This window comes from Triplophysa rosa, linkage group LG24 (genome assembly GCF_024868665.1).
Source record: "Triplophysa rosa linkage group LG24, Trosa_1v2, whole genome shotgun sequence".
In the NCBI taxonomy this organism is placed as follows: domain Eukaryota; kingdom Metazoa; phylum Chordata; class Actinopteri; order Cypriniformes; family Nemacheilidae; genus Triplophysa; species Triplophysa rosa.
Genome location: NC_079913.1, coordinates 12204340 through 12229277, shown reverse-complemented (window position 1 = coordinate 12229277; position 24938 = coordinate 12204340). Strand labels below are relative to the sequence as shown.

The 24938-nt window shown below is 38.1% G+C and overlaps 2 protein-coding genes across 22 annotated transcripts in view; both read left to right on the top strand.

Annotated features, from left to right (window-relative positions):
- celf2 (cugbp, Elav-like family member 2) overlaps nt 1-19742 on the top strand; it is a 146580-nt gene extending 126838 nt beyond the window's left edge. For 3 of the 21 annotated variants that reach the window (XM_057324595.1, XM_057324603.1, XM_057324602.1), the window contains exons 8-14: nt 811-874; nt 4829-4963; nt 6845-6997; nt 10316-10513; nt 11401-11544; nt 12767-12932; nt 14576-19742. In XM_057324595.1, the coding sequence (XP_057180578.1) occupies nt 811-874; nt 4829-4963; nt 6845-6997; nt 10316-10513; nt 11401-11544; nt 12767-12894 (822 nt within the window). In that variant the 3' untranslated portion in view covers nt 12895-12932; nt 14576-19742. The remainder of the gene's footprint in view (nt 1-810; nt 875-4828; nt 4964-6844; nt 6998-10315; nt 10514-11400; nt 11545-12766; nt 12933-14575) is intronic. The other 18 variants (XM_057324610.1, XM_057324604.1, XM_057324614.1 and 15 more) reach the window with 16 other exon arrangements.
- Nucleotides 19743-22586: 2844 nt separating this feature from the next.
- Nucleotides 22587-24938, top strand: part of usp6nl (USP6 N-terminal like) — a 63562-nt gene continuing 61210 nt past the window's right edge. Inside the window, exon 1 of the mRNA XM_057323807.1 lies at nt 22587-22832. The gene's annotated coding sequence lies outside the window, so the exon portion shown is untranslated. The remainder of the gene's footprint in view (nt 22833-24938) is intronic.

Sequence of the window (24938 nt, the reverse complement as noted above, 5' to 3'; positions counted from 1 at the left end):
AGTTCAATGTCATCCTAATCCTCTAGTATCATTTAGAGTCCATCGTCCACCCCCTTTCATGAGCAGAAACTGCCCAGCCCAGCAACACAGTGCCAGCAAAACTCACAGGCGACTCTTAGCATGAAAGTTTTCACAGGCACATGTTTAAGTCATACCTAGAAGTGCCTTTCAGGACTTTCATACTAATATTAAGTTTAGTTTTATCATCACTTTTACTATGAGCATTATGTTTTGTTGGTCGAGTTGCTCACAAATAATTGTTTTTAGTAACTGATTACATTTCGCAATATTTTTTGGTTCATAAAATATTGAAAGTTGTTGAGTTTAATAATGATTCTCAAGTCCTAACTAGGCAATTCATGATACAGGAAAAAGAGTGAATCTTTTTTCTGTTAACAAAATAATTTAAACGTTTTCTCCTAACCATCTGTGCAGTCAAAATACGTAGGTTACGCACAGTCCCATCCTTATAGCTTTACATTAAATATCAATTATGTCCTAATTTTTACTTGAATTTAAGTTTGCTACTCTCAAATATTTTGGTAATCTCAAAATTAAAGCAGGCCTTGTCCTGTTACTTGAGGTACACCCTGAGGTAATACCATTTTAGAGAAGCTGTTGTGTTGCTTTACTGTTGACAGACTGCCTTATGGAATACATAAAACATGTGAAAAGATAAAAATCAACACTGTCTCATCTAAATGTAGCTAACACTACCTCCTTGAAACATTGTACTACCTCCATTATCATAAGCCCAAGTATAATGATGATTGTGACATAATGTTGTTTTTCTCGCTTTGTTTCTCCCAGTTGCTCCAACAAGCGACCACCTCCAGTAACCTAGGAGCGTTCAGTGGTATTCAACAAATGGCAGGTGAGATTCTGATCTCAGATTTGTGTTAACCCAACTTGCCCCATTGTAGCTCCTCAACTAAACCCCCATTCCTCTACTAAACCATTCAACCAAGCTCTGGATGACGTAACAAATGCTGTTCAACAGATCTTAACCTAGTTATCAGAACCAGGAGTTTCTGTCTTGAAATTTAGTTTCAACACTCTACAGAGTCGTTGGACGTTACAGTGTCTAGCACAGTTGGAAGCGCCTGTTTGTCTGCAAGAGTATGTGTGATTGTGTGTCAAAATGTGAAGATGAACTGAGACTTGACTTTGTGAATAAAATCCATTATTTCCACAGCTATTCTGCTGTATGTCAAAGCTTCTTTTGTTCCTTGAAAGAAGAGTTTGTCTCATCTTCAAATCACATCCTCTGTGAGGCTTGTCAGTGACCAGATCATAACGATTTGACCCATCAACGGTTACCTGTCTTCAGCTTTTTACATTTTCACTTTGCCAACACTCAAACAACAGATGGACCAAAAGGGCCTTTATCTGAAGAGCGTACTTATCACAATTTGTCTGTGTCGTGAATTCTGTCAAATTTACCAAGAACCTACAGAGAATTAAGCAACATGAGATGGATTTCTCATGGAAGCAACATGACATGTTATTATTTCTTCATGCTGAGTTGGTTTAGCACTCTGGAATATGATTAGGGTTTTCACCATCAGCCAGTGGGCTGCTGCCTATACGCGCTCATTTTTTTATTCCTAGTTGGTTAGTTTGCTTTCCTCTTTTTGCATTTTTACTGTCTTTTCCGTAACGTTCCCTGTGTGCATCTCTGTTGTTGTCAGGTCTTAATTGTGGTCTGTTTTTCAAGCTGCCAGGCCTTCAAAGAAAGTGAAATATTTATAGCACACGCTCCCGCCTAATTGCAGCTGCTAAGGATGAAAGACAGAGAACGTATTAGCATCCAAAATGGCTTATAGTGTGTGTAGGATGAGTGCCTTTATCTCCTAAAGCCTTCCCCCAGGACAGCAGTTTTGCACACCAGAGAGTGGCTTCCTCATTAATGTAGGCTCTCGTGGAGAGGGCAAGCAGGACTGTGGCGTTTTTTGTTTATCATTATGAAGAGAGTTCTGGAAGGTCTTGTTTAAGTTCAGCCGTGCTTCTGTGACAGCCTCTCAGCAAGAGTAAGGTCCGCAACAAGCCAAACCAGCGGCAGCTGCCACCTCACAATTAAAGTGCGAGAAATTCTCACATTAACGTAACAATTGAATTCATTTTCTGGACCTCATCTTTTAAATGAATATATTGGGTGAAAACAGTTTAGTTTTAGCTGTTTAATCAAACCGTTTATTTTCGGAAATGAATGCCACTTGCCCACGAATGGTGGGCGCTGTGGTTGGTTGTTATAGATGCAGATTATATACAGAATTATAAACCATTTAAATTTTTAGTCTTCATTTATTCACACTCATGTTGCTCCATCTGACATTATTTCTTATGTGGAACACAAAACTGTGGTGACATTTCAGATCTTGTAGTCTGGATGTTCCATACATGAATGAATGCAACACAAAAAATATATATGAAAGCTATCAATTAGGTCCAGATTTCTATTTAAAAAGACTTTACGGGGTAAAATAACCACTCACATGCTCCAGAAGCTCCAGAAGAGTATTCTATTCCTGTTCCACGGTCTCCATCAAAGTGCCACAAAGCCAAAAAATAAAACAAATGTCTATTGTGGACAGTCTTCTGATCTCAATCCAGATTCTTGCCCAATAGGACCAAAGAAACATAACAGTCTGTATAAAGTGTGTATGTGCACGCTACTTGAAGTTCAACCCGACAGGCGCTCTCAAACTCAACAGGATTTGAAGGCTTTTCTCAGTTGAATTGTGAAATCTTTGGGCCCCTCCATCTGTCACCTGGCAACCATCTATGATTGGCAGTTGATATATACAGCTGACATCTGCTGTGTCTGTGCTGTGGGTGGAGTTATGAGCCATAAGGAGCTCCATTACACATGCTGAACATTCAGCGAGAGCCAACATCACCTCTCCTGACACCTCTCTCTCTGCTCAGTCTGCAGAGATGGTGTGAACATACCGCATGGATCAGTCTCTATCACTTACGCAGAAGTACCCCGCTCAACCACAGAATTCACATTGTGCCAAATACTCAGGGCCCATTTTCTTTCACTCGTGTGCCAGAAACTCGAAATGATTCTTTTCCACTTTATTTAGAAGCACAAAGGCGGTCAAAGAGCCCTCGATTTCCGTACAATGCCTTCCTGTTTGACCTCCCAACACTGTACTTTCTTATCTAGTAAAACATAAATGCAGCTTTTTCAAGCTTTCTTCTTGTAGAATACTATTCAAGTCAACACGAAATCCAAATAGACTTTAAGACCTTTTGGTGTTATGAATGATTCATTGGTGCACGATACTCCAAAAGCAATGCCCTCATAGTCTATGGTCATATTCGTTTGATTTCCGGATCCCTCTATTCACCTCTCGCAACCACATTTGATATACAGATCACCTCTCACAATCCAAATTCAATTCTACAAATGAATTTTCACTTGGGATGATGTTGCATGATGGGAACCTCATGCCTACCTTGATCTGTAACACGTCACGGAAGCATGGCTTTGTATCACGACCTGGACTTTGTTTTACGATTAGAGATACATTTAATATCTCCAATTGCTTTCTGTGATGTGCTAATTAGACTCTTAATGCACTGCTCTTGCTTGCTCTGTGGATGGAGAGGGCAGACAACCGTGGCGTCCCCAGAGCACTGTCTGACCAATCCAAATTACACACCGCTGCGATTTAAAGCGATAAGCCTGGAAAAACAAAATATTTTATCATGATCGCTCCAGATTCTGTGCGTCCTTGCTTTCAGGCTGTTGACAAGACTGTACAGTTCTATGGCTGCATTTACACTTGGCATTAACATGCAATCACTAATCTAATCAAGCCGGATCGGATCACCAGCCAATCAGGACGCAGTATTTTTACACTTGTCAACATCAGGTGGCATCTGTATCTGATTGGATCTCTGTTTCCCGCCAAATATCTGCAGCGATGTAAATTCTTTTCAAAAACTGTTTTCAGTTGTGATTTTACTTGAAAATTTATTTGGTTTTAACTTGTAAAATGAGAATGAGACCGTTGCAAAAAAAACCACGTTGGATATAAATACAGTATATAGGGTCGAAATTGCGGCCAGATGTGGGAAATGTGCATATAATTTACTGAGAACGAATAGTTGTGCAGTGTTTGGGCAAGAAAGCAAACTTTCAACGTCCCACACCTGATGCCCTTCATTTTTTCTGACAGCCTTCAGAGAGAAGAGGCTGAACACTGATAGTGGGCGGGGTTTATGCGACCGATTGCTGTATTGCGTTTAAATTTCCTTAGGATCTGAGTTGAACGCTCTCGCCTACCTCTGCGCCAGGAAGGACACACAGATCGGATAACATTTTGATCACAAACGTGTCTTTTTAATGTGTACAACATCTGATAGAGGTCGCATGTTAATACCAAGTGTAAACCATCTTCTTTCCACACTTCTTTAACATCCAAATTCAGACGTCCTCCGTCTTGTGTGCGTGTTTCTCTGTGTGTACGTCCTTCCTCATAGTATGGCGTATATACATTGAGTGTATATATACGACACATGCTGCATTTTCCTGTTGTATCACTTCCAATCTCTGTCCTTCTTGGCTACACGCCACTTCCTGTGGCATGCTGGCGTCACGGCCGCCGCATGCAGCGCGTTAATCTAGAGTCACCTTTGGAGTTTTTCCCTCCAAAGGTGAATAATTTCGCCCTTACATAGACACACACCTCGATTTGAATTTTGTAGAAAGACGTGCTGCACATGAGCATCCTTTAGCGCAGATGTGGTTCCCTTCATTATTTTACCATGCGCAGTTAAACACACATCCACACACTGACACTTTGTTTTTCTTCAGGTATGAATGCTCTGCAGTTGCAGAATCTTGCCACTCTAGCAGCAGCAGCGGCTGCAGCACAGAGCTCGGCCAGCCCGTCCACCGCTAGTGCCCTGACCTCCAGCACAGGGTCCCTGGGAGCCCTGGCCAGCCCAGGTAACCAGAGGCCATGGCCCCAACGCTATCGTCACCATCATCATCTTCGATAGCGGTATCATCACCACCATAGCATCGTTGTCCCCCTCATACGTTGTAGTATAGTCCGTATGTTTTGTCAGTCTTCATGTTGTGTGTTTTGGTCTTGTCCATTCATCAGGGTTCACCGGTTCATCATGTTTGGATGAGTGTGTGGATGTGTGTGGTGTAAAGCTGGTAGTGACTTTGACTGTGCTTCACTCATTTTGGAAGTCCTTCTTTGTTGAAAAGTACAACCAAAAGACACGAATAAGTGTGGCACATTGATCTACGGTTAGATTAGCAAATCTGTGTCTCGCTTTGCAACTCTTCGCAAATTTTCTTTCAGACTTGCATTTGTTTAAATGGGGCAAAGAAAAAACAAGTTGAAAAGTTGAATTTTCTTTAAAGTGCTTTTCTTTGATGTCCCGAGAGCTGCTTTGTTGGGAGTTTTGTAAAATCTTGTAAAAACATTTTCATTGCTATAATCTTCATTGTCATAATTATTTTGTTTCTTACGCGAAAACTAATTTTAACTGATTTTCGTACAGAATCAAAAAAGTACCATATCCATTTACTGTATCCGTCTATCCATCCATTTATCTCTTCACCTTTTAGGGCGGAGTGAAATCTATATTTACATTTTGCTCTAAAATGGCTAAAAGTACTGTACAGTTAAAAAAAGGAATGAAAAAAAGGAAATTGTACGGGTCATTTTCTGGACATTATCTATTAATTTTACAGACATTTCCGTTAACAGTAAAATGACACTGTTCAATTATCAAAATATAGCTGTAAAAATCAATAAGACAAATTCCTTCACATTACTATAGTATATTGTGCCTTATATTTACCATTTTTACAGTGTAATTTAATTCTAATGTATTTATTTATAGAAAATTATTCGTTTTTTATTATTATTATATAGTAGGGGTACACAATATATCCAAATTATCTAAACGTTTCTAATTTGCATATTGAGATATGCATATCGTAGTTGTTTGCAATAGCATTATATAATTAAAAATATATATATTTAAGACATAAACATTTAACATATTGTATATTGCATTTTTTAGCAAGTTACAGTGTTTTTCTTCAATATTGTGCATCCCTGCCAAGTAGTGTAAAGATATTTTAATACACATAGTAAAGTACATTAAAAAATATTTATTTGTTATATTTTTACATTTATGTATATAAATATTGCTATAACCGCGTATTTTTTAAATATTGTAACAGGGTAAACACTACTGAACAAAACAACTAAAAATAAATAAAAAATGTACTGTCCTTAACCATGTGCATTAAAATATCTTTAAACTACTTGGTATAACTGCATGGTATTATATATATATTATTATATTATATATATATATATATATATATATATATATATACAGTAAATATATTTTTAAATAAAAACATTTTGATACATGACAACCGCAACAAGCTGACTTTTGTTTGAAGTGCTGACGCAAACAAACATTTAAATTAGAGTTTGAATCAGAGATTCATTAAACCAGACAGTTTGAGATCAAAATTAGTCTAATGATAATTACGCTCATTAGGAAACTTAATGACTAAATAAAAAACACATTAAAATCATGCCCGTATTCACAATGTTGCAGTTTTACATCAGCAGCAAAATCATCACGCATAATCAAGATGTTACCCAACCCGTCCATCCATCCATTTCCCCCCCGAGTACCCCCACCAAAGCCCGTGCGTGTCGAATTGGAGCTTTGACCATTCCAGTATCATCTGATCATCTGCGACTTTATCTGTACATTCAAACGCCTCTTTTTCTCTTCCATTTCTCCATCTGTCTCTCTTCTCTGCTCTTCCTGTCTTTCCCTACAGCAGGTTCCACGGCTAACTCTAGCATGGGTGCGATGGGTTCCATGGGTTCCATGGGTTCCATGGGTTCCCTGGGTTCTCTGGGCACACTGCAGGGTCTGGCCGGGGCCACCGTTGGCCTCAATAACATAAATGCACTAGCAGGTAGCGTCAACAGTGAGTACTACCGTTCATCAGCCTCTCCATTCCAAACCATACAGCATCACCTCATACTGGCTGCCCGCTGCTCATAGAGATGCCCGCTCTCGCACTCATGCACACATTACATTTATTCATTTGGCAGACGCTTTTATTCAAAGCGACTTACAAGTAGGAGAGCATATAAACATTTTGTCAACACGCTTAATAGAACCGTTAGTGTACAAGCCATAACCAAAGTTTACACTGATGTTTTCTCTGATTGTACGGCGATAAAAGTGTGGGCATCTCTCTGGGTTTAAATGAGAGAATGTTGGGTATACAGTAGCCCCGAAAAACTTGGCCCCGCTTCATGTATGAATGTTATTCCATTATGTGACAGAATGTAAGAAATGCAGCCATGGGATATTTGTTTGGATTTACAAATGTAAACAAATACATTTTTCTCATTTCAAACAACTTTTTTTGCAAATATTTCTTATGAAAAGGGTGCTTGTGGTGTCATACTTGTTATCCAATGAAATGACATTCATACACTGTGGCTTAAATGTACAAATTCTTACTGGGGTCACGCTATATGTGCACAATGAATTTGAGTGATTTTTTTGCTAACATATTGAATTGATGTGTGAATGTTAAATTGCTTCATCATTCAAATCAGATCAAATCCATCTCTTGTAGTTTTTTGTGTTTACACCAGTCGGCCACATCTCCACACACGCTAACACACTGCCACTCCATTGCTCACTGGGTGTTTCTATAGACGTGCACTTGTTTTGTCGCTACTGTTTGTGTACTTGTTCTGTGTGTATGTATGTGTATGTATGTTCTCGTAGGAATGTGAATTTTGAACGAGTTAGGACTAGACTGCGTCCATTTATAATGCCCGTTGGTTACGCTGAAGGAATGTTATCCTAATGGGCGTTGTGGAGTGTAATTACTAAGAATAGGCAAGCTAAAGATCAAGGCGGTCCGTGCATGTGTATATGTCAGTGTGCCGGCACACAAGCAAAATCTCCTGCGCCGGTGACCTTTCAGACAGGTTTCTAGGTTTATAAATCAACCTCTTTCTAACAGAACAATTTAAATTCATTTAAATGACTCTCTTACACACACACACACACATGCTCATTTAAAAGGCTGTATAGTATAATTAAATATAAAAGGTCAGTATTGTAATTATTGCTGGATAAATGAGGGAGCTGACCGTCCAAGCACTTCGCTCATCATTTATTGTTTCCAGCCCTTCAAGCCCAAAGGCCAGTCAGTAAATACTCATGAATCAGTCTTTATAAACACGCACACACACACACTGGTAAATCCTTAATCACACGTAGTTGCATTGTGAAATGCGTAAAAGCGCAATGTGCGCATGCGTGTGTTCTTGCAATGTGCGCAATAGTGGCCGTTAACATAAACTGCCACTTCTTAGGTCAGATTTGTGTCTTTGAGGTCAACTGATGTCTGAAAGAGCAATCATTTTATTAGATTATTGTTAAGCAAGTTAGTTGAGGTTCGCAAAACGGTTGACTTGTTTATAGTTGACTACTTAAAGTTGCTCTGTGTATTTTTTAGGAGGATCTATTGACAGAAATGCAATATAATATACATAACTATGTATTCAGAGGTGTATTAAGACCTTACATAATGAAGCGTTGATGTTGTTATTATCTTAGAATGAGCTATTTCTATCTACATACAATTTTTTGAATTTGCCGTGTCTACAGTAGCCCAAAATGGATAAACTGCTCTACAGAACGCGTTTCGTAAATACGTTATCTTCTTCGGCAAAGAAGCAAAAACATGACAACATCTTAGTCCTGAGCTTCGGTAGGGATGGGGGAATGGTGGAGTGAGCCGTTGGTTGCAGTTCGTAACCTCAACGCTAGATGCCGCTAAATTTCATACACTGGACTATTAACTTACAACACATCTTGTTTAATGGCACTAACATTTGAAGGAACTTCATAACCTCCTCGGTTTAGTACCGCGACAGTAACTCTGAAATGCTTTAGTTTGAACAATAGGACTAAGCATTTATGTCTTAAATTGCCTATTTGCGTATAAATTGTGGTGTTTACAGTAATTTAGGTTATTTTGATATTATGGTATAGTGGTGTGGTTCAGAGTTGGCAACCAGAAGATTAAGAGCGTAAACCATTCTCATTATGCAACAAGATAACAAACGTCCAAAGAACTCATGATTGCTATTCTACGGCAACATTGTCAACGGTCTAAATTCAAAATTATAGACCTTAGTTATGGTATACACTGTATTTAATTTGACAGTGTGTATGAACAGTCGATAAATTCTTGAGGTTGAGAAAGTTAAAATACAAAGAAATTGTGCTAATATATAGTGCCATCTACTGTAACTTTATTAATTTATTTTCCCTAAATTGTGTGCAGTTGAATTATTTACATATTTAACTATTGTTTTATAGGTACTGTTTTGTGATGTGTTTTAAATTGTAATTCTCGTGTTGCATCTTTGTGTGGAAGCGCATTCGAAAGTTCGTTGGGTTGTACAAACACTATGACAATAAAGAATTCAATTCAATTCAAAATGACAGAATTTTTATTATCGGGTGAACTATCCCTTTAAAGACATCATTACAGTTACTAAACAAGATCTGGAAAAACAAAGTAAAACCTGCTGTTGGCACCACAAAACCCTCTTTCCTCTGAGTGTATCTGCGGTGATGTATCCCATATGCTTACTAACAGGAGTTGCTCCCCGGAGCACGTGTGCATCTGTTTCCGCAGTCAGGGGTTTTGCTTTTAATGGATCCGAGGATGCATTTGTATATTATTAAAGAAGTTGAACATTGTCCCCATAACCCCTTTAACACAGCCAAGATTGCTGATGGCGAATAATGAGATAATTAAACGTGGATCTCCGCTTCGTGAGGTTAAGAAGGTGATTGGTCAGATGTTTCTGTGTGTCTGAGGGTCGCCGTGGTGATCGTTTCGTGCTGCTGTTGTGACATAGTGTGCATGTGTAGGCCGTGCTGCTCATTTGCATACACCGTCGGTATATTATGTATGTTATCTATCTCGTGTTTGTTTGTGTGCGTGAGTGGCGTTTACGTCGTTTTTTGTGTCGTTTTTTATTATACCCTGTCGACGAGTGTTGTACTGTCTACGTTTGTGTTTTTTGTTGGATTTGTGTGTGTGTGTGTGTGTGTGTGTGTGTGTGTGTGTGTGTGTGTGTGTGTGTGTGTGTGTGTGTGTGTGGTGTCGTGTGTTGTGCTGTATTGTAGAAACACTCCCTGAGTCCAAACGCTAACGAGTAAGAGCACTTCTTTTTTCTTTATTGTTGGGTTTTATGTAAAGTTGCTCACATGCTCTCAGGTATGGCGGCTCTGAACGGCGGGCTGGGCAGCACGGGCCTGAGTAACGGGTCGGCCGGGCCCATGGACGCTCTCACACAGGCCTACTCAGGGATCCAACAGTACGCGGCCGCCGCCCTGCCCACCCTCTACAGCCAGTCCTTACTGCAGCAACAGAGCGCTGCGGGAAGCCAGAAAGAGGGTAGGACAACAAACACAGACATATACAAACTCACAGGATGCGTTTTTGTTTTCCATCATCTTTCAGTTGTTGGTCTCTGGGAACGTGGTACAGGCAGCTCACGCTGTTTTTTAGGTTCTTGCAGCGAGCGTTGGCTTTTTTTAATGATGGCGTGTCAACACATTCATGTATATTTAGTCAATTAAAGCCTAAAGCCCCAGCGTGTAATATCAGCCCGCTGGCATCACCAAACAAAATACATAAAACGATGTAAAAAAAACAACACTTTGAACGAAACAACAATGTAGTTTTTACACTTACTTATTAGATGGTTTCAAAGTGACGACATAAACAAACGTTCCTGCGCATGCACACGTTCGTGGGCTGCAGTTAACTTCCAGTACACATTCACAAACAACTGAGTGCCTGTAGATTATTTCTGATAACAAGCAAAAGAATCCGAGAAGAACCGTTACTTTGCTGAACTTGTATCTCCAATATTTTGAATTTAGACTGCGATACCGAGCTCGACCGCTAGATGTCACTGTACCATACGGTTTCTTTAAATGCGACCAAACTACAGGACCCATTCAACAAATTGTCTATTTAATCAAGTAAACATACAACAAAATCCAACAAATCGTTTATTTAATATAATTATTATACAGTAAAGTAATAATACAAATTAATATTAACATAAATTCAATTAAATATAAAGTTAACTGGGGGTCAGGCGCGCGCACGTCCGATGAAACGCTCTATAGTCTTTGTACATTTCCATTTGGAGCTACTGTGTGTACTGTCCGTTCAAACCCAAGCCTTCATTGACTTCGTAGTATTTCAGTGCCACGGCCACAGTTCTGGTTTGTTCGCTAAATGTGTACATGTGTTTCGTGTGTATGGAGCAGGACCTGAAGGGGCCAATCTGTTCATCTACCACCTGCCACAGGAGTTCGGGGACCAGGACATCCTACAGATGTTCATGCCTTTTGGAAATGTGGTGTCTGCCAAAGTCTTTATCGACAAACAGACCAATCTGAGCAAGTGCTTTGGTATGAACTGACACGCAAACACACACATGCTAATGTTAGAACGGCATAGAATTTACAGTAGACACGCAGTGGTTCACTTATTGGTCCAGGGTATTACCCTGTTTGAAATCTCATGTATAGGAAAGATATATATTTAATTAGCTACAAAAATTGAGAGACCATTACAAATTTGTATTTAATCATAATTTCTAGATATATTGTGGCTATTCCAGTCAAGTGTCTGTTGAATTTCAACAAAATCAAACATGAAGTCATCCAACAGCAATGTGAAAGACTGACAGCATGACAAGACACATAAAGACCGTGATAAAATCGAGGTTATTAAAATACATATTTATGTAATACATATAATACAAATATTACTGTTGTGTTGCTTAAAAGTGAACATGAGCTTTTAAAAGCATCTTAATAGTAAATAGTAAATTCGGAAAAACTGAAAATAATTTTGAAATGGTCTCTTAAATTTTTCTGTGGCTCTATAATCCATTTAGTTTATCACACAAACATTTCTACTGAGCACAAAAATAAAAGAATAAAAACTGTTGAAAATTAGATGTGACATACAATATAAACATTTAGACATATTTAACAGACTCTAGTGCTGTGTCACAAAGCTTTTTGCACCCTGTTTACAACAAAGCAATGCATCTTTGACACAAATATTCAGTAAAGTTTTTTAAATATTAAAATGTGCAAACTCCCCCCCAAATGTCTTCTGTATTAATTAAGATTATTAGTGAAGAAGTAGTAAAGAAGATTTTTAGCTAAAAAACGGTGTTTCATAACAAGTTAGTCCAAAAAAAGCCAAAAGTAAAAAAATGAAATAAAAATAAAAGCTTGTCTACAGGTGCTTTTTCAAAAAGAAGACACAGGCAACATTCAACGGATCCCTGTGGCTTCTGATGATATATTATACAAAGCAAAATGATGGGCCTGAGCATAAAACATAATATTATTTACAATATTAGAACCTTTAAAAAATATTTAGAAAATGCGAGTGAACTTTGGGGAGTCTTACCAAAACATCACTAACACCCCTCAATGCAGTGAAAACCTCAACAAACTTTAGCCTGAATGGGTTTTAGTGTGAAAAACCATTGATTTATGTTTTATACTTGTAGTTTGCTTGCGTCAGATGCGGTGCGCAAGCAGCATTTCTTGCAGTAGATTATTTCGCTGCCAAACATGACTTCGGCGCTTCACGGCTCTCTTTTCTCCGCAGGTTTCGTCAGTTATGACAATCCAGTATCAGCACAGGCTGCCATTCAGGCGATGAACGGGTTTCAGATCGGCATGAAGCGCCTCAAAGTCCAGCTCAAGCGCTCAAAGAACGACAGCAAACCGTACTGATCTTAGCACTAGGGCCTCTCTCATGTTACACTGCTAGGGTAAGTCCCCACTGCTGCCACGGTTACCAAACTGGGACTCCGGGGGGGGGAGGGGGGGCACGAGGGGGAGTTTCACCCTTGAGGGAGCCACTCTCCTGTAAACTTCTTTTTTGTTGTTTTTTTATTATTAATAACAGTATTATTTTGTCTTTTTTTTCCACATGAACGCTTCCATTTCCGCCATTATTTTGTATGACTTGCGATGGATGAACAGCTATTAACGGTCAAATTTTCTTTTTTCTTTTCATTCGAGTCATGTGTGAAGTATTTGTTTTTTTAAAGTAAATATTTATACAATGGCTATTTCATTTTATGATGAACAACAGCAGAAAGGAACGATGTATGAAGTATTCTTTGTTTCTCTTTGCGAACCTGAGGCTTGTAAGGACAAGTAGAGAAGGTTCCGATATGATTAAAGCACCAATATGCACATTAAACTTTGCCCTTTGACCTCTGGTGTCGGTTCAGGGCTTTGCTGCTCCTTCGAACCCTTGGCCCACTGGCACTAGAGAGGAAAGGGTTAAACCCGCTGTGGCCTCTCTGTAGTCAACGGCAACAACTGCCTGAACAGCTTCCTCAAAAAATACTTGCCGTCAAATGTTCCGTGACTTTTATTTATATTTGGGTTCCTGTCAGTAAGGGTTTTTTTGTTTACGTTTTTGCTTGTTTTTTTGTTTTGTTTAGTTTTTTAAGAAACAAGCTAGTTTATGCGTCAGATGATTGTGGTCTTTGTCCAACAGAATTTGTGTAGAGCGTTACAAAATATTCTGATCTGTCGATGGTTAAAATGAATAAAGCATTCTAGGTTCTATGTGGAGGGGTGGGGGAAAGAACACTTGATGTCTATCGAAAGAAAAAAAAATTAATCGCAGAAAGCCACAGGCCTGTAAATTTCATTTGTAAAAAAATGCAGTTCTATTTTTATACAAAATTTCTACTGCCTCTGAAGTAAAGGACTTTATTTATTATCTTTAAGTTATTGGGTTCCGAAAGTCGTGCTCTCTCTATCCAGAGCCTGGTCCAGTAGTCTTATAAAGTCGTATAACGCAACCTGTTGTGTGACAAGAACACAGAATCATGTGCACAACCCCTCTCTCTTTCTTTTTTCCGTCTTTTTCCTCTTTCTCCCTCTCGCCATTTCCCACAATCCCATCCATCAGGTCCCTCTTTGTCCTTTTTCTTCTTTTCTCTCCTCTGTCATAAGTAGTGGAAACTTATTTCGTTTTGTTTTGTGTTTGGTTTTTGATGTACACCCCCTCAAAAAAACAATAGTTTCTCCCAAACAGCGATCCATCTGCGATCTTATATCGGAGTCCGGGCCGAGATGGATACTTTTGGGTGTGTGTGTTTCTACTGAGGAGATCAAGAGTGTTTGTTTGTACTTCATGTGGTTGAACGAGTGCCTCATTTACTTGTACGTGTTTGCAATCTATTCGAATTACGTGTATCGTACAAACAAAAAAATGTCGTTAAAAATGCTAATGTGATGTCGGTGAAACGCTGGTTAATAGCGCTGCTGCTGCTGTTGTTTTTTGTCTGTTCGTTTCGTTCCTTTTTGTTCGTTTGTTGTTCTCATGGTTTAATGATGTTAGTTGTGTGCCGGAGCTGTGTGTGTAACTCTCCTCTCCCGTTTTCTTTCCTAGAACTCATCTCCATGACTCTATGCTCATCGTTTGCCTAGCATGTCTACGTGGCGTACAAAAAAAGTCTCATCGTCCCGTCATTGTTTCTGATGTCTTTCTGAGTTCTCCTGATCATAACCTGGTCTCCTTCTACTGATCTCTGAACTTTGATCTTAGCCTGATCTTTTTGGAAATTTTTCGCATGTGACCTCATTTTGAGCTTTTGTTTTTGTTTTTCTGATTAACTGGTGAGGGAGGGAATGGAGGGAGGAAAGAGAAAAAAAGTATAATAATAATGTGAAAACGCTGCATTCACTCTTTAGAGACAGAATATATTTACTAACATAACCAGAGCATCATTTTAAGAAAACAGAAAAAAAACACGTTAAAAAATCCTGTGGCGACACAATTACGAATATTTGCTTTTGATTTTTTTGTTTTGTTTTTCATTTGTCAGATTATGATTTCTCTCTTTATGTTGTTTTCTTTTTCATTCATTTAAAGTAAACTTGAACGCTTAATACAGGGATTGGCGTCGGGACTTACTGTCGGCAACACTCTTCATTTGAGGCCTGCCGTAAGAAACCTACGCCGGTTTCTGAACAAAATAGACTACTTCCACACAGTTTTAATAAAAAAAACTGTCTGATCGATATTAGAATCTCTCTGGTTTTTACATTTTTCAGGCAGTGTAAAGTTTTTTAAGGGCCATTTTAAGTGGCTTGATTTCTCATTAAAGTCTATATAAAACCACTTTTTTCTAGAGTAGTAAAGGTATTAAAAAAAGAAAAACGAATAAAAAAACAAGGTTGCCCTGTTTGGGGGGAAATGCTACCTACGTGTCACACCTTTTGCTGAACTGACTTACAGTTAGACAATCCGTGGTTTAAATGCACATGAAATGACCTATATTTTATACTGTTTAAATGTATAGAGGAAAAAACAGAGTTTGTGTAACCCGCGGTCCCGTCGGTGCTTTTCGTGGATAAAGTCGTGGTTTCATCAAGTCTAACAGTCTTATTTGTCTCATGTTTTTAAAGAGAAGACTAAAAATCAATTTACTTGAACAATAGACAAAGCCTTTCATATTACTATTACTACTACGGTTTTTGTTTTTGTTCGTTTTGTTTCTTCCTGTTTTTCTTTTCTTTGTTTTGGTTTCGATAGGAGTCCCTCTTTGCTAAATTTCTTGTTGGGTAATTAGCTATATAAAAATTCTTAAGAGTTACAGTGTCGGCTTGTGAAGCATCTGTGTCATTATATTATTTCATTTCTATTGTGGGAAACAATATTTAGATGTGTTATGTTGTTCAGCAAAATGTGATTTTTTTTTCTTATAAAGAGTGGAATTTAGTGCCAAATTCTGACGGTACATCCTGCCTACAGCTTCAGTGTTTTACTTGTGAAATTATTTGATAACATGGGTATTTTATTACGTAAGTGTTTTGTATGGAACCCTCATATTTAAAGATATAGATTTAAAAAAGGTTGTTAACTTGCTCTTCTGTGGTCTTGTTGCCTGAAACTGTTCATGTTTTTTGCTTTTCTTATTTTCTTTGTAAAGATGTAAAAAGTGCCCATGTGTCATAATCTCTCTCACAAGCGCACAGACACACACACGCACACACACGCGTTCACAAGTGAGCACATATGCACACACATGCACGCATACACACACCTGTGCTAAAGGTTGACCTCACAACCCTCTTTTCTTTGACGGTGTGTGTATGTGAGCCCCTGAGATTGAGTCTCAGCAGTTCTCCTCACACACACACACACACATTAAGGGTCCACTTACACCACTGAAGGCCGACTTATTTACTTCAGAGCCAAATGTGACAGGAAAACGTCGGCATGTTTGTGAGTGAACGATTTATGCGTGTCGAGACACAACATTGAAAGTTTTATCTGAAGCAGTAGTTTAACTTTTGACCATCACACACAACAGCTGTTCTATGTTAGTTTCTGTTAAATGCGAAATCTCAGTGTAGTCTTGCTTCCCGCTGCCTTTATCAGGACTATTTTACGTTAGTAGGACAAGCAAAACCGTCCTGATGCCAAAGTTGTTCACCCTCATTATTTGATAGCGCCTGTAGCACTGCTGAAAACGTTTACACATCTTCTTCATACGGCCCGTATAAGTATTGTTTACAAACGTAGTTTACAGGCAGCCCCCTTAAAAGTCGTTTACTTCACTTTATAGCACTATTTTCTACCCTAGCTCTGCCGTGGCCTTAACGTGTCGATCAGTATTAGTGGGCTGGAATATTTTGCTGCACAATGAAAACGTGTGCCAAGGGTTTGTGTGTCTGTGTAAATGTGCACATGTGATCGATTGTTTGTCCTCTATCTGTCCACGTTATTTTAGAATCTTAAGCAAAGATCTGCCAACTTTTTAGCCGGTTTAAAAGCAAAGGACCTTCTTTCATGAAGCACACGCTGGATGCTGGTAAACATATGGACGAACTCGACTGTTGGGTTTAAGTGAACCTATATTGGGTTGTTTCAGCACTAAATTCTGGGTTGATTTAACACGTGGTTGGGTCAAAAATTGACATTTTGACCCAGTATTTACCAAGACTGCAAAAATCCATTAGTATGCAAAATCCTGCACTTGTTCTTCAAACCAATACTGAAATTGCTGGATGGAAAAATGTTGGATTATTTAACTCACCATTGGGTCAAAATGGAAAAACCCAACTGTTTGGTTAATTTATCTCAGCAAATGGTTTATTTTTGACCCCACAATGGGTTAAAACAACCCAGTATTTTGGATTGAAACAACCCCTCCAAAAAAATCTAAAATCAGCTGGAGCACCAGTAAAATACCATTAAATAAGTTGTCATATAAAATGACATGTTTTTCTTGTAAATTTGCAGTCTTTTTTATGTATTCCATTTTGACACCCGAAAAATCGCTCTGCTTGTGTTTCATGAATAAGGCCCAACGGATTTGTTTTCCATTAAAACGGTTTCGTATTGGGAAGTGACAGTTAGTCAGTCAGTCATTGCCAAATTTTATAACCGCTAGCACAAACACAAAAGCACACGCGTTAACACGCAGTATTAAAACTGATGACTTGTTTGCTTACTCAGTACTCGGTACCGACCGGTGACCCGTCTCATAAATTTGATGAAAACCGTATTCGTTCAACCCGTGTGGCATGTGGAGATTATAATCATGCAGAGGTTTTATTAAATGCCACTTTGTTCGATTTCATTTGATTTGCTTCATGTAATATCGCTGTAATGGACTAGCTTAAGTATCTTTACCTCAGCTCAGTATCGGGGCTTCTGAAACACTGGCGGTTAGTTTTAGTCCACCTTAGTTTTCACGTTCGTCCGGCGCACTTCATCACAATCAACTCCGCCGACTTCAGACAAACAGGGTACGTTTTCACGGCCAGCACAATTTTACCATACACACGCATAGAAACACATTCGTTTGATGTTTAGTAAAGCACAAGCTCACAGGAGTCTTTGCAGGAGTTCTCGCTGAGACTCGGGACTCAGGGGTTTAACGCACCACACACATCTGAAACCTGTTTGTTGTTTCTTTGGTTCATTTCTTTCTCTTAAGTGCTATTTAACAATTGTATTTTGAAGAAAAAAAATGATGTGTAGTTTCTTTGCATTTTGGCTTATGTCAAGTTTTTTGAAAACAATGTATGTGTTTATCTAACGTGCCGTAACAAAAGCTTGTCGTCTGTAGATTAATATCATTTCGTTTGATTCTGAAAAGATTTAAATAGTTTTAAGTATTGTCTTGAGAAAAGCCAAAGTCAATGCATTTCAGTGGATTATGTAAGCGTGATACATGTTTGTTTGACAACACTTTGGAAATCTGTCATTGGATGGGAATTGAAAAAGTACAAAAAAAGCAGGCTTTCCTATTTCTATCACTGATTGTACTTATGCCTTTTGTACCAGTGGAACTTTTTATACTGGCAATTAAAGGAAAAAAAAACTATCCGACAGGCTGCGCGGCCCCAGCCCGGGGCCGACAGCAACTGCTTCCCGAGTTTGATTTCTAAGTTGGCTTCCAGAATGGGAGGTTTTGATATAAAGATTTTTTAGGAGAACACTTTGGCTTGGTATCCTTAGCCTCCTCTTCTTTAATCTTCACGTTGCTTTCCTTTCTCCTTTCGTTGGTTTCTTTTCTCGGAACGAGGGTCGAGGAGTTTTCCATTTGGCTTATAAATACAGTACGTAATGCGGTTTGTCTTTACAACAGCGGTAAGTTTCATTTAGTTGAGTATTGTGCTGTCACCATGATAAGACGATTAGACGATTTAGAAGTATTTAGTCACCTTCAGTGGATAAATGTATTAGTTTGACAACGAGATAAAAGTAATTTGAGGACTTTGCTTTTAGCTGTTTAGATTTTTCTGGTTTCTCTGTCTTTGCTGTTAACCTAACTGTGTAGCTGGAACAGTCAGACTTATTTTTGTAAATGTATGTTGTGTGATGCAGTTTTTTGCCTCTGTCTCCGATATTAAACCATTTTTCCTAATACTCGTCTCTTTCTCTGTGGCGTGGCGTTCCAGTATCTGTCCAGTATGTTGTACGAATGTTCTGGTGTTTCACGTCTCTTCTCTATCTCCCGCCTCACTTTTCTCTGTATCGTTTGTGGTTTCATTTCTCCAATATTTCCTTTCGTTTGCCTTTTATTTACATGAGTGCAGTTGATTTCAGTCCCGTCACCAAACATGGTAAATATACATAAAGATCTGTATATGTATATTTCTGTGCAGCCCAACTTGCTGTAACAGTAGATGAACAGCCTCTTCGTGCTCTATTTAGAACGTAACCCAATGTGAGGCCCTGTTCCTTTGGGACGTAACGTCCGACCTCGAGGAACCGGGAAATGGTTCACATCAAGTCCAAATTGACCCATTTCCTTAAAGATTCCACTAGACCGGACGAAATGCAATGTACAAACTCAACGATGTTGGGGTTGAGGACATGCTGGTAGTATAAAACCGAAGGTGCTGACTATAATGAGGTCACACTGTTCTGTACTGTACTGCTGCTCTGGGCGTAGCCCCCCGTCTGTTCCAGTGTCTGTGTCCCTTCACTGTGTGCTGTCCATGTCTGCATCCCTACAGAGATACCAGAGAGTCCCAAATCAATTTACTACCATTATAAGAAAACAGCGTTGATCATTTATATGCTCCAGAAGGTTGGAAATACCAGTTATTATATATGATATATATTATATATGCTTGCTTTTTTATCAGTCATATTAAGTTCAAATTCATTTTTAGGGAATATTCACCCAAAAATAAAACTTTTTATAAAAACAAAACGCTCATTTGACTGTAAATTGAATGAGTGGTAGCCTACTCCGTGGAACACAATACGAGAGTTTTGGTCAGACAATAGTGGATGGTGACTAATGGGTTTAAGACTCAATAAATAAATAGAAGTATATGCGCAAAGTATATATGACATAGTATACTATATTCCAATATAGGCTACTAAAGCTTTGTGTGTGAAACAAACTTGATGATAGAATGTTTATTCTTGGGTGAACTATGGCTTTAATGCTTCAGAAAAGCCACCAAAAGCGGAAGATCTCGAATAAATAAATAAATGATTGAAGGAATGCAGGTATTTCTGTTCAACTTTACAACAACATTAAAAAAGAAGAAACGTTCCTACTAAGGCATACATTACAAGCGTATTGAAAAGTAGTAAATATGTGAGTTACAATAGGTATCTTTAAAAAGAAAAGGTTTTGTATTGTTGCGTTTTCTGATACGACACTTTTAAAATACATGTTACAACTTCATCGCTTCAGAAATGTCGGAACTAAAGGAGTCCGTGTTTTTGCATGACTGAAACTGAATCTGGGCCTGTATGAAACGTCAAATCATTTTATCCAAGAGGTTGGCTGGATTCCAAAGGCTTCACGTCAGACAACAAAGAGTTTCTTCTGACTTGGAGCTAAAGAAAGAGCAACGTAATGGAGGAAACACTCATCCTGACCATGTGAGGCTGCAGGACAGGTAAGGCGAGAATAGCCATGATCATGAGCCAGTTTACTCAGCTTGACATACATTTATATGACTGGGTTTTTACTTTATTAAATACATGTTACTATAACCTAACAATGAAAGCGAAGGTTTAATATTACATTCCAGTTCAATGTAACGATATTATAATGATTTACTATTGGTCAAATTGTTTGCCGTGGTGTAAAACAAGAATACACTACTTATCAACGTATCAACTATTAATGTATTAGAAGTGGATAATAAAAGCAATGACACTGTTACATTACAGTAAATTCATCTCAAAAAGGTTTTATTCTTAGGCTGCATGCTATAAAATTATGTTTAAATTGGAAAGAAAAATATTAGGATTATATTATCGGATTGTTTACAATATGTTGTGTAACTGACACATAAAACAGATTTATTAATAAATACGTTCTGGTTGAAAGAATAAATAACTAAGATATAACAACACATGGTTGTATGCTGTCCTCTAGTGTCCACACTGTGGAGTTGCACTTGTAAGGAAATAAGCGTATAAGGACAAGTTCACATGATAAAACTTTTAACTGTATTTAAAAGTGTGTATATATAAATATATATATACACACATACATGCAGTGTATATATATGTGTGTGAATGCATGTATGTATGTATATATATATATATATGTATATATATATATATATACATTATGCAGATAGTTACATAGGAAAATAAAATGAGATAAAAAAGAAAATAGACGGAATCAAAAGAAAAGTTTTTTAATAAAAACATTTAAATGTTATAGAAACACATTTTACAGCTTTCTTATTTGTTAAACATTGGATTGATTTTAGGTATTGTAGAATTTCTGCCTTTAAAATTAGAAATAAAGGCTTGTCTCCTAGAAATTTACATTTATAGATGCTAAATGTTGCCAGTAAAAGTGACAAATTGATTAAATAATACTCCATATGAAAAGCCTTATGAAGCATGTTTTTCTATGTGGCAGTGCACATAATTCTACATTACATGTATACTACACATTTTTAAATGTGTTATTTGTTTATTGTATTCTGGTAAAATTGGATAATAAATATTGTATTTGCAATCCGTTACACAGTGTGATAGGAACTACATTAAAAGTCAGTTCAAAATTCATGTTTTAATTAATATTTTAAAACTGATTTAGACAAAGCCTCGACCGCCTGCAATACAGCTAATGACCACCGGGGGCGCCTCCCACCGTTCGGGAAGCACTGTGTTATTCCATAGTTCTGACGAGTTAATTACATTCTAAAATGTGTAACAATTATAAATAAAGAATACATAAGTGTTATAAAAACTTTTGAACTGCACTACAATAATTTTGTAAGGGTTGTTAAACTTCACATTTCTATGTACACACAATGCAAGTTTGTCACAGTACGATTTGTTTAAACTACTGTAACACATTTTCTTACTGTAATGATTCGACCAAAACTACTGACTGTGTTCCTTTACTCACCCGCAGTACTGCGAAAGTTCATAAATAACGTTTTAAATGTGTGAATATGGGATTGTAGTTACATATTGTGCCACAAGATGGAGGCTCCGAGCCATTTATTTTCTTCACTGGACCGGTGACTACTGGAAAGCTATTACATTTTTGTTGTTAAAACATATTTTGTTAAAAACATTAATTCATGATGTACTTTCAACTAAACCAATAAATCAAGTAGTATACATATTACTTGTATACTTAGCCTATACCCCGAAACTCGTTTTTTTTGCATGCACCATGTACAGCAATATCATTGGAAGCACGGATTAATGATTTATTGTTATATAATTAACTCGTTAATGAATGCATATGCATATACATATAATTCATGCTAATTCACGTTTGAATAATATATGAAGCTTAAATTATACATGCTTTTTCTTAATCATTAAGAGAAATGAACTCAAGTGTGAACTTTGTTGGCTAACTTCAATTTTACATAAAGTGCACAGAAAGGCTGAAAAATCAGTTATCTATCCGGACTCAGCACGCAGGCATGCACAGAGTAACACCACGACGACTACTGTGTTGTTTTGATGTGGGACGAGTTTGAGCTGCAGCACGCGGCGGGCGGGCGGCGCGTGAGCACCTGAGCCGCTGCTGCAGGGGTTTCCATAGTGAGCACAGTTCTCACTCACTTCGACGGGAACACCACCGACTTCCTGCTGCTGGACTATGCGACTATTCCGCCTTCATTTACATCATGGGACCGGGTGAAGGGATGTAAGCGGAGCGCGAATGCAAGCTTCAAAGGTATATGTGTGCTTATTAATCACCCGTGAATTGGATCTATTGATCGTGATAAAGTTCAGCGTGTTTGTGGTCCGTCCTGCTAAAGTAGCGTTAGCTGAGCCCCGTACAGAGAAACGGGGCTGTTAAAGCGATATATGTCACCCGCAGCATGGCAGTATATAATATTACGGGCGTTTATACGCCGTTACATAGGAAAGACGTTTCTAATTCACTCTAAAGTTGTTTTGAATTGTATTCAATGAGGCCTAGCGAGCCAAATGCTCGGACGGCCTCCAGCAGCATATTGACGTGACGGGCTGTTCATAAACACGAACGGTACGGTCTGGTTGGCTGAGAGTCACAGATGCCGAACGCTGATTGGCTGAGCTTGCTGTCACTCATTAGGTGTCCCGAACGCCTCTAAATATTTGAAGCATAAATTACAGTATTTCATGTATTTATTGAAATGAAATACATTTAATCATAATTTTTCAACTTTGTACCCAACGCACTTTTGTCGTGAATCACCAGAACAGTCGTTTTTAGATGTTTAATTGTTAAAACATTCAACTGTAGTAAAACTTGATGTTTTGTAAAAGGAAAACAACGTGGTGTTCTTTAAAGTATTTTGAAGTACCATGTAAAAACGATACTACACTTGCAATAGTAGTATAGTGTATGCCAATATAACATCTCTGTATAATGGTACGTTTATGCAAGAGTCAGATTCCAGCCATATTCAAACCACCAATGAATAAGACTTCATTAATATTACAGTATATTAGCTATTCTTATAATAAGGTTAAGTGGTTTTATTATAATATATCTGTGTAGTGCAATCTCAAACCCCACTTCATGCTTCATTACCTAAAAATTAGTCTAATATAGCCTACAACATAGGCCTATGGGAGTTGTATATTATACTGTAAGTTTCATGCATGAGCAAAGATCCATTATAAAGATTTATAGTGTGTGTGAGTCTTCACTCTCGCCGTTCTCACATTCTGCTGAGCCGTGTTGCATATATGTATGTCACTCACATAACTGTCCTGTTATAGACAGATAACTCATTAAAGAAATGTGACAGCAGAAATCACTTTTAATCCCAGGTATAGATAAACAGATATATAGGTACAGCTAAATTTGATAAAAAACTATATAGCTCCTTACAATATCTACAATTATACTTGTTTCATGTGAAATAAGGTCATGTAGGCTACTGACAGTATAAAAGATGCATCACCGTCAGATAGCCCAGAAATGATCTACTTCCAGTATTTGTGAACATTTGACAGTTTGTGGATTGTGTATAATGTTATTAAAGAAGAAAACAGTGATCAAGAGAGCCTGCATCCTCTAGACCAGGGCTAGTCAACTGGCGGCCTGCGCCAATCATCTTTACCTGGCCCGCCTTAATATTTCAAATAAGTGGAGAGACTTTGAGAATGTTGTGCTTTAAGAAATGTGCATCCTGAGACGCCACGCCTTTGAAAGTTCAAAACGCTTCTACATTCAATATGAAAGTAATTCCCGCGGCTCATAACGATTGACGTCTTATAAAGCGATTCGAGTAGATAAAGCGAGTCGGTTTGCGCACGCGATAGGTCGCGATCCAAAACGCGTCTTGTGCCCTTGAAAGTAACTGCAGGAAAAGTTCTGTACTACACCACGTGAACTATTGTCTCAGATAAGGAAATAACGATGTTTTTATTACTGCATTCATTATGTATGATTTAAACAGCTTTGTTTACGAAAACAGGTGTTCATCTCCTTCCAGAACTTGCACTTCAAACGATCTGCCCTTATACGTGCATGGGGCACATGCATGCGATTGGCATTCACCCGAAGATTCGATAATAGCGTTCAGTTTCTTGCACAGATCGGTTGATTCGGTTTATTATAGACGTCAGTTTAACGTCAAGGGGCAGGGATTACTTTTGTGCTGAATGTATTAGCGTTTTTGACTTTTTTATTTCACTTTCATTAATTCAATATCTTCATAAATATCTTATTGAAAAAAAACAATACCACCCACATCTTGGAAGTACTGGGGGACTGTGGGTGAGTAAATTAACAGCAATTTCATTCAACATACAGTATTAGGGAATATAAAATACAATTAAAAGA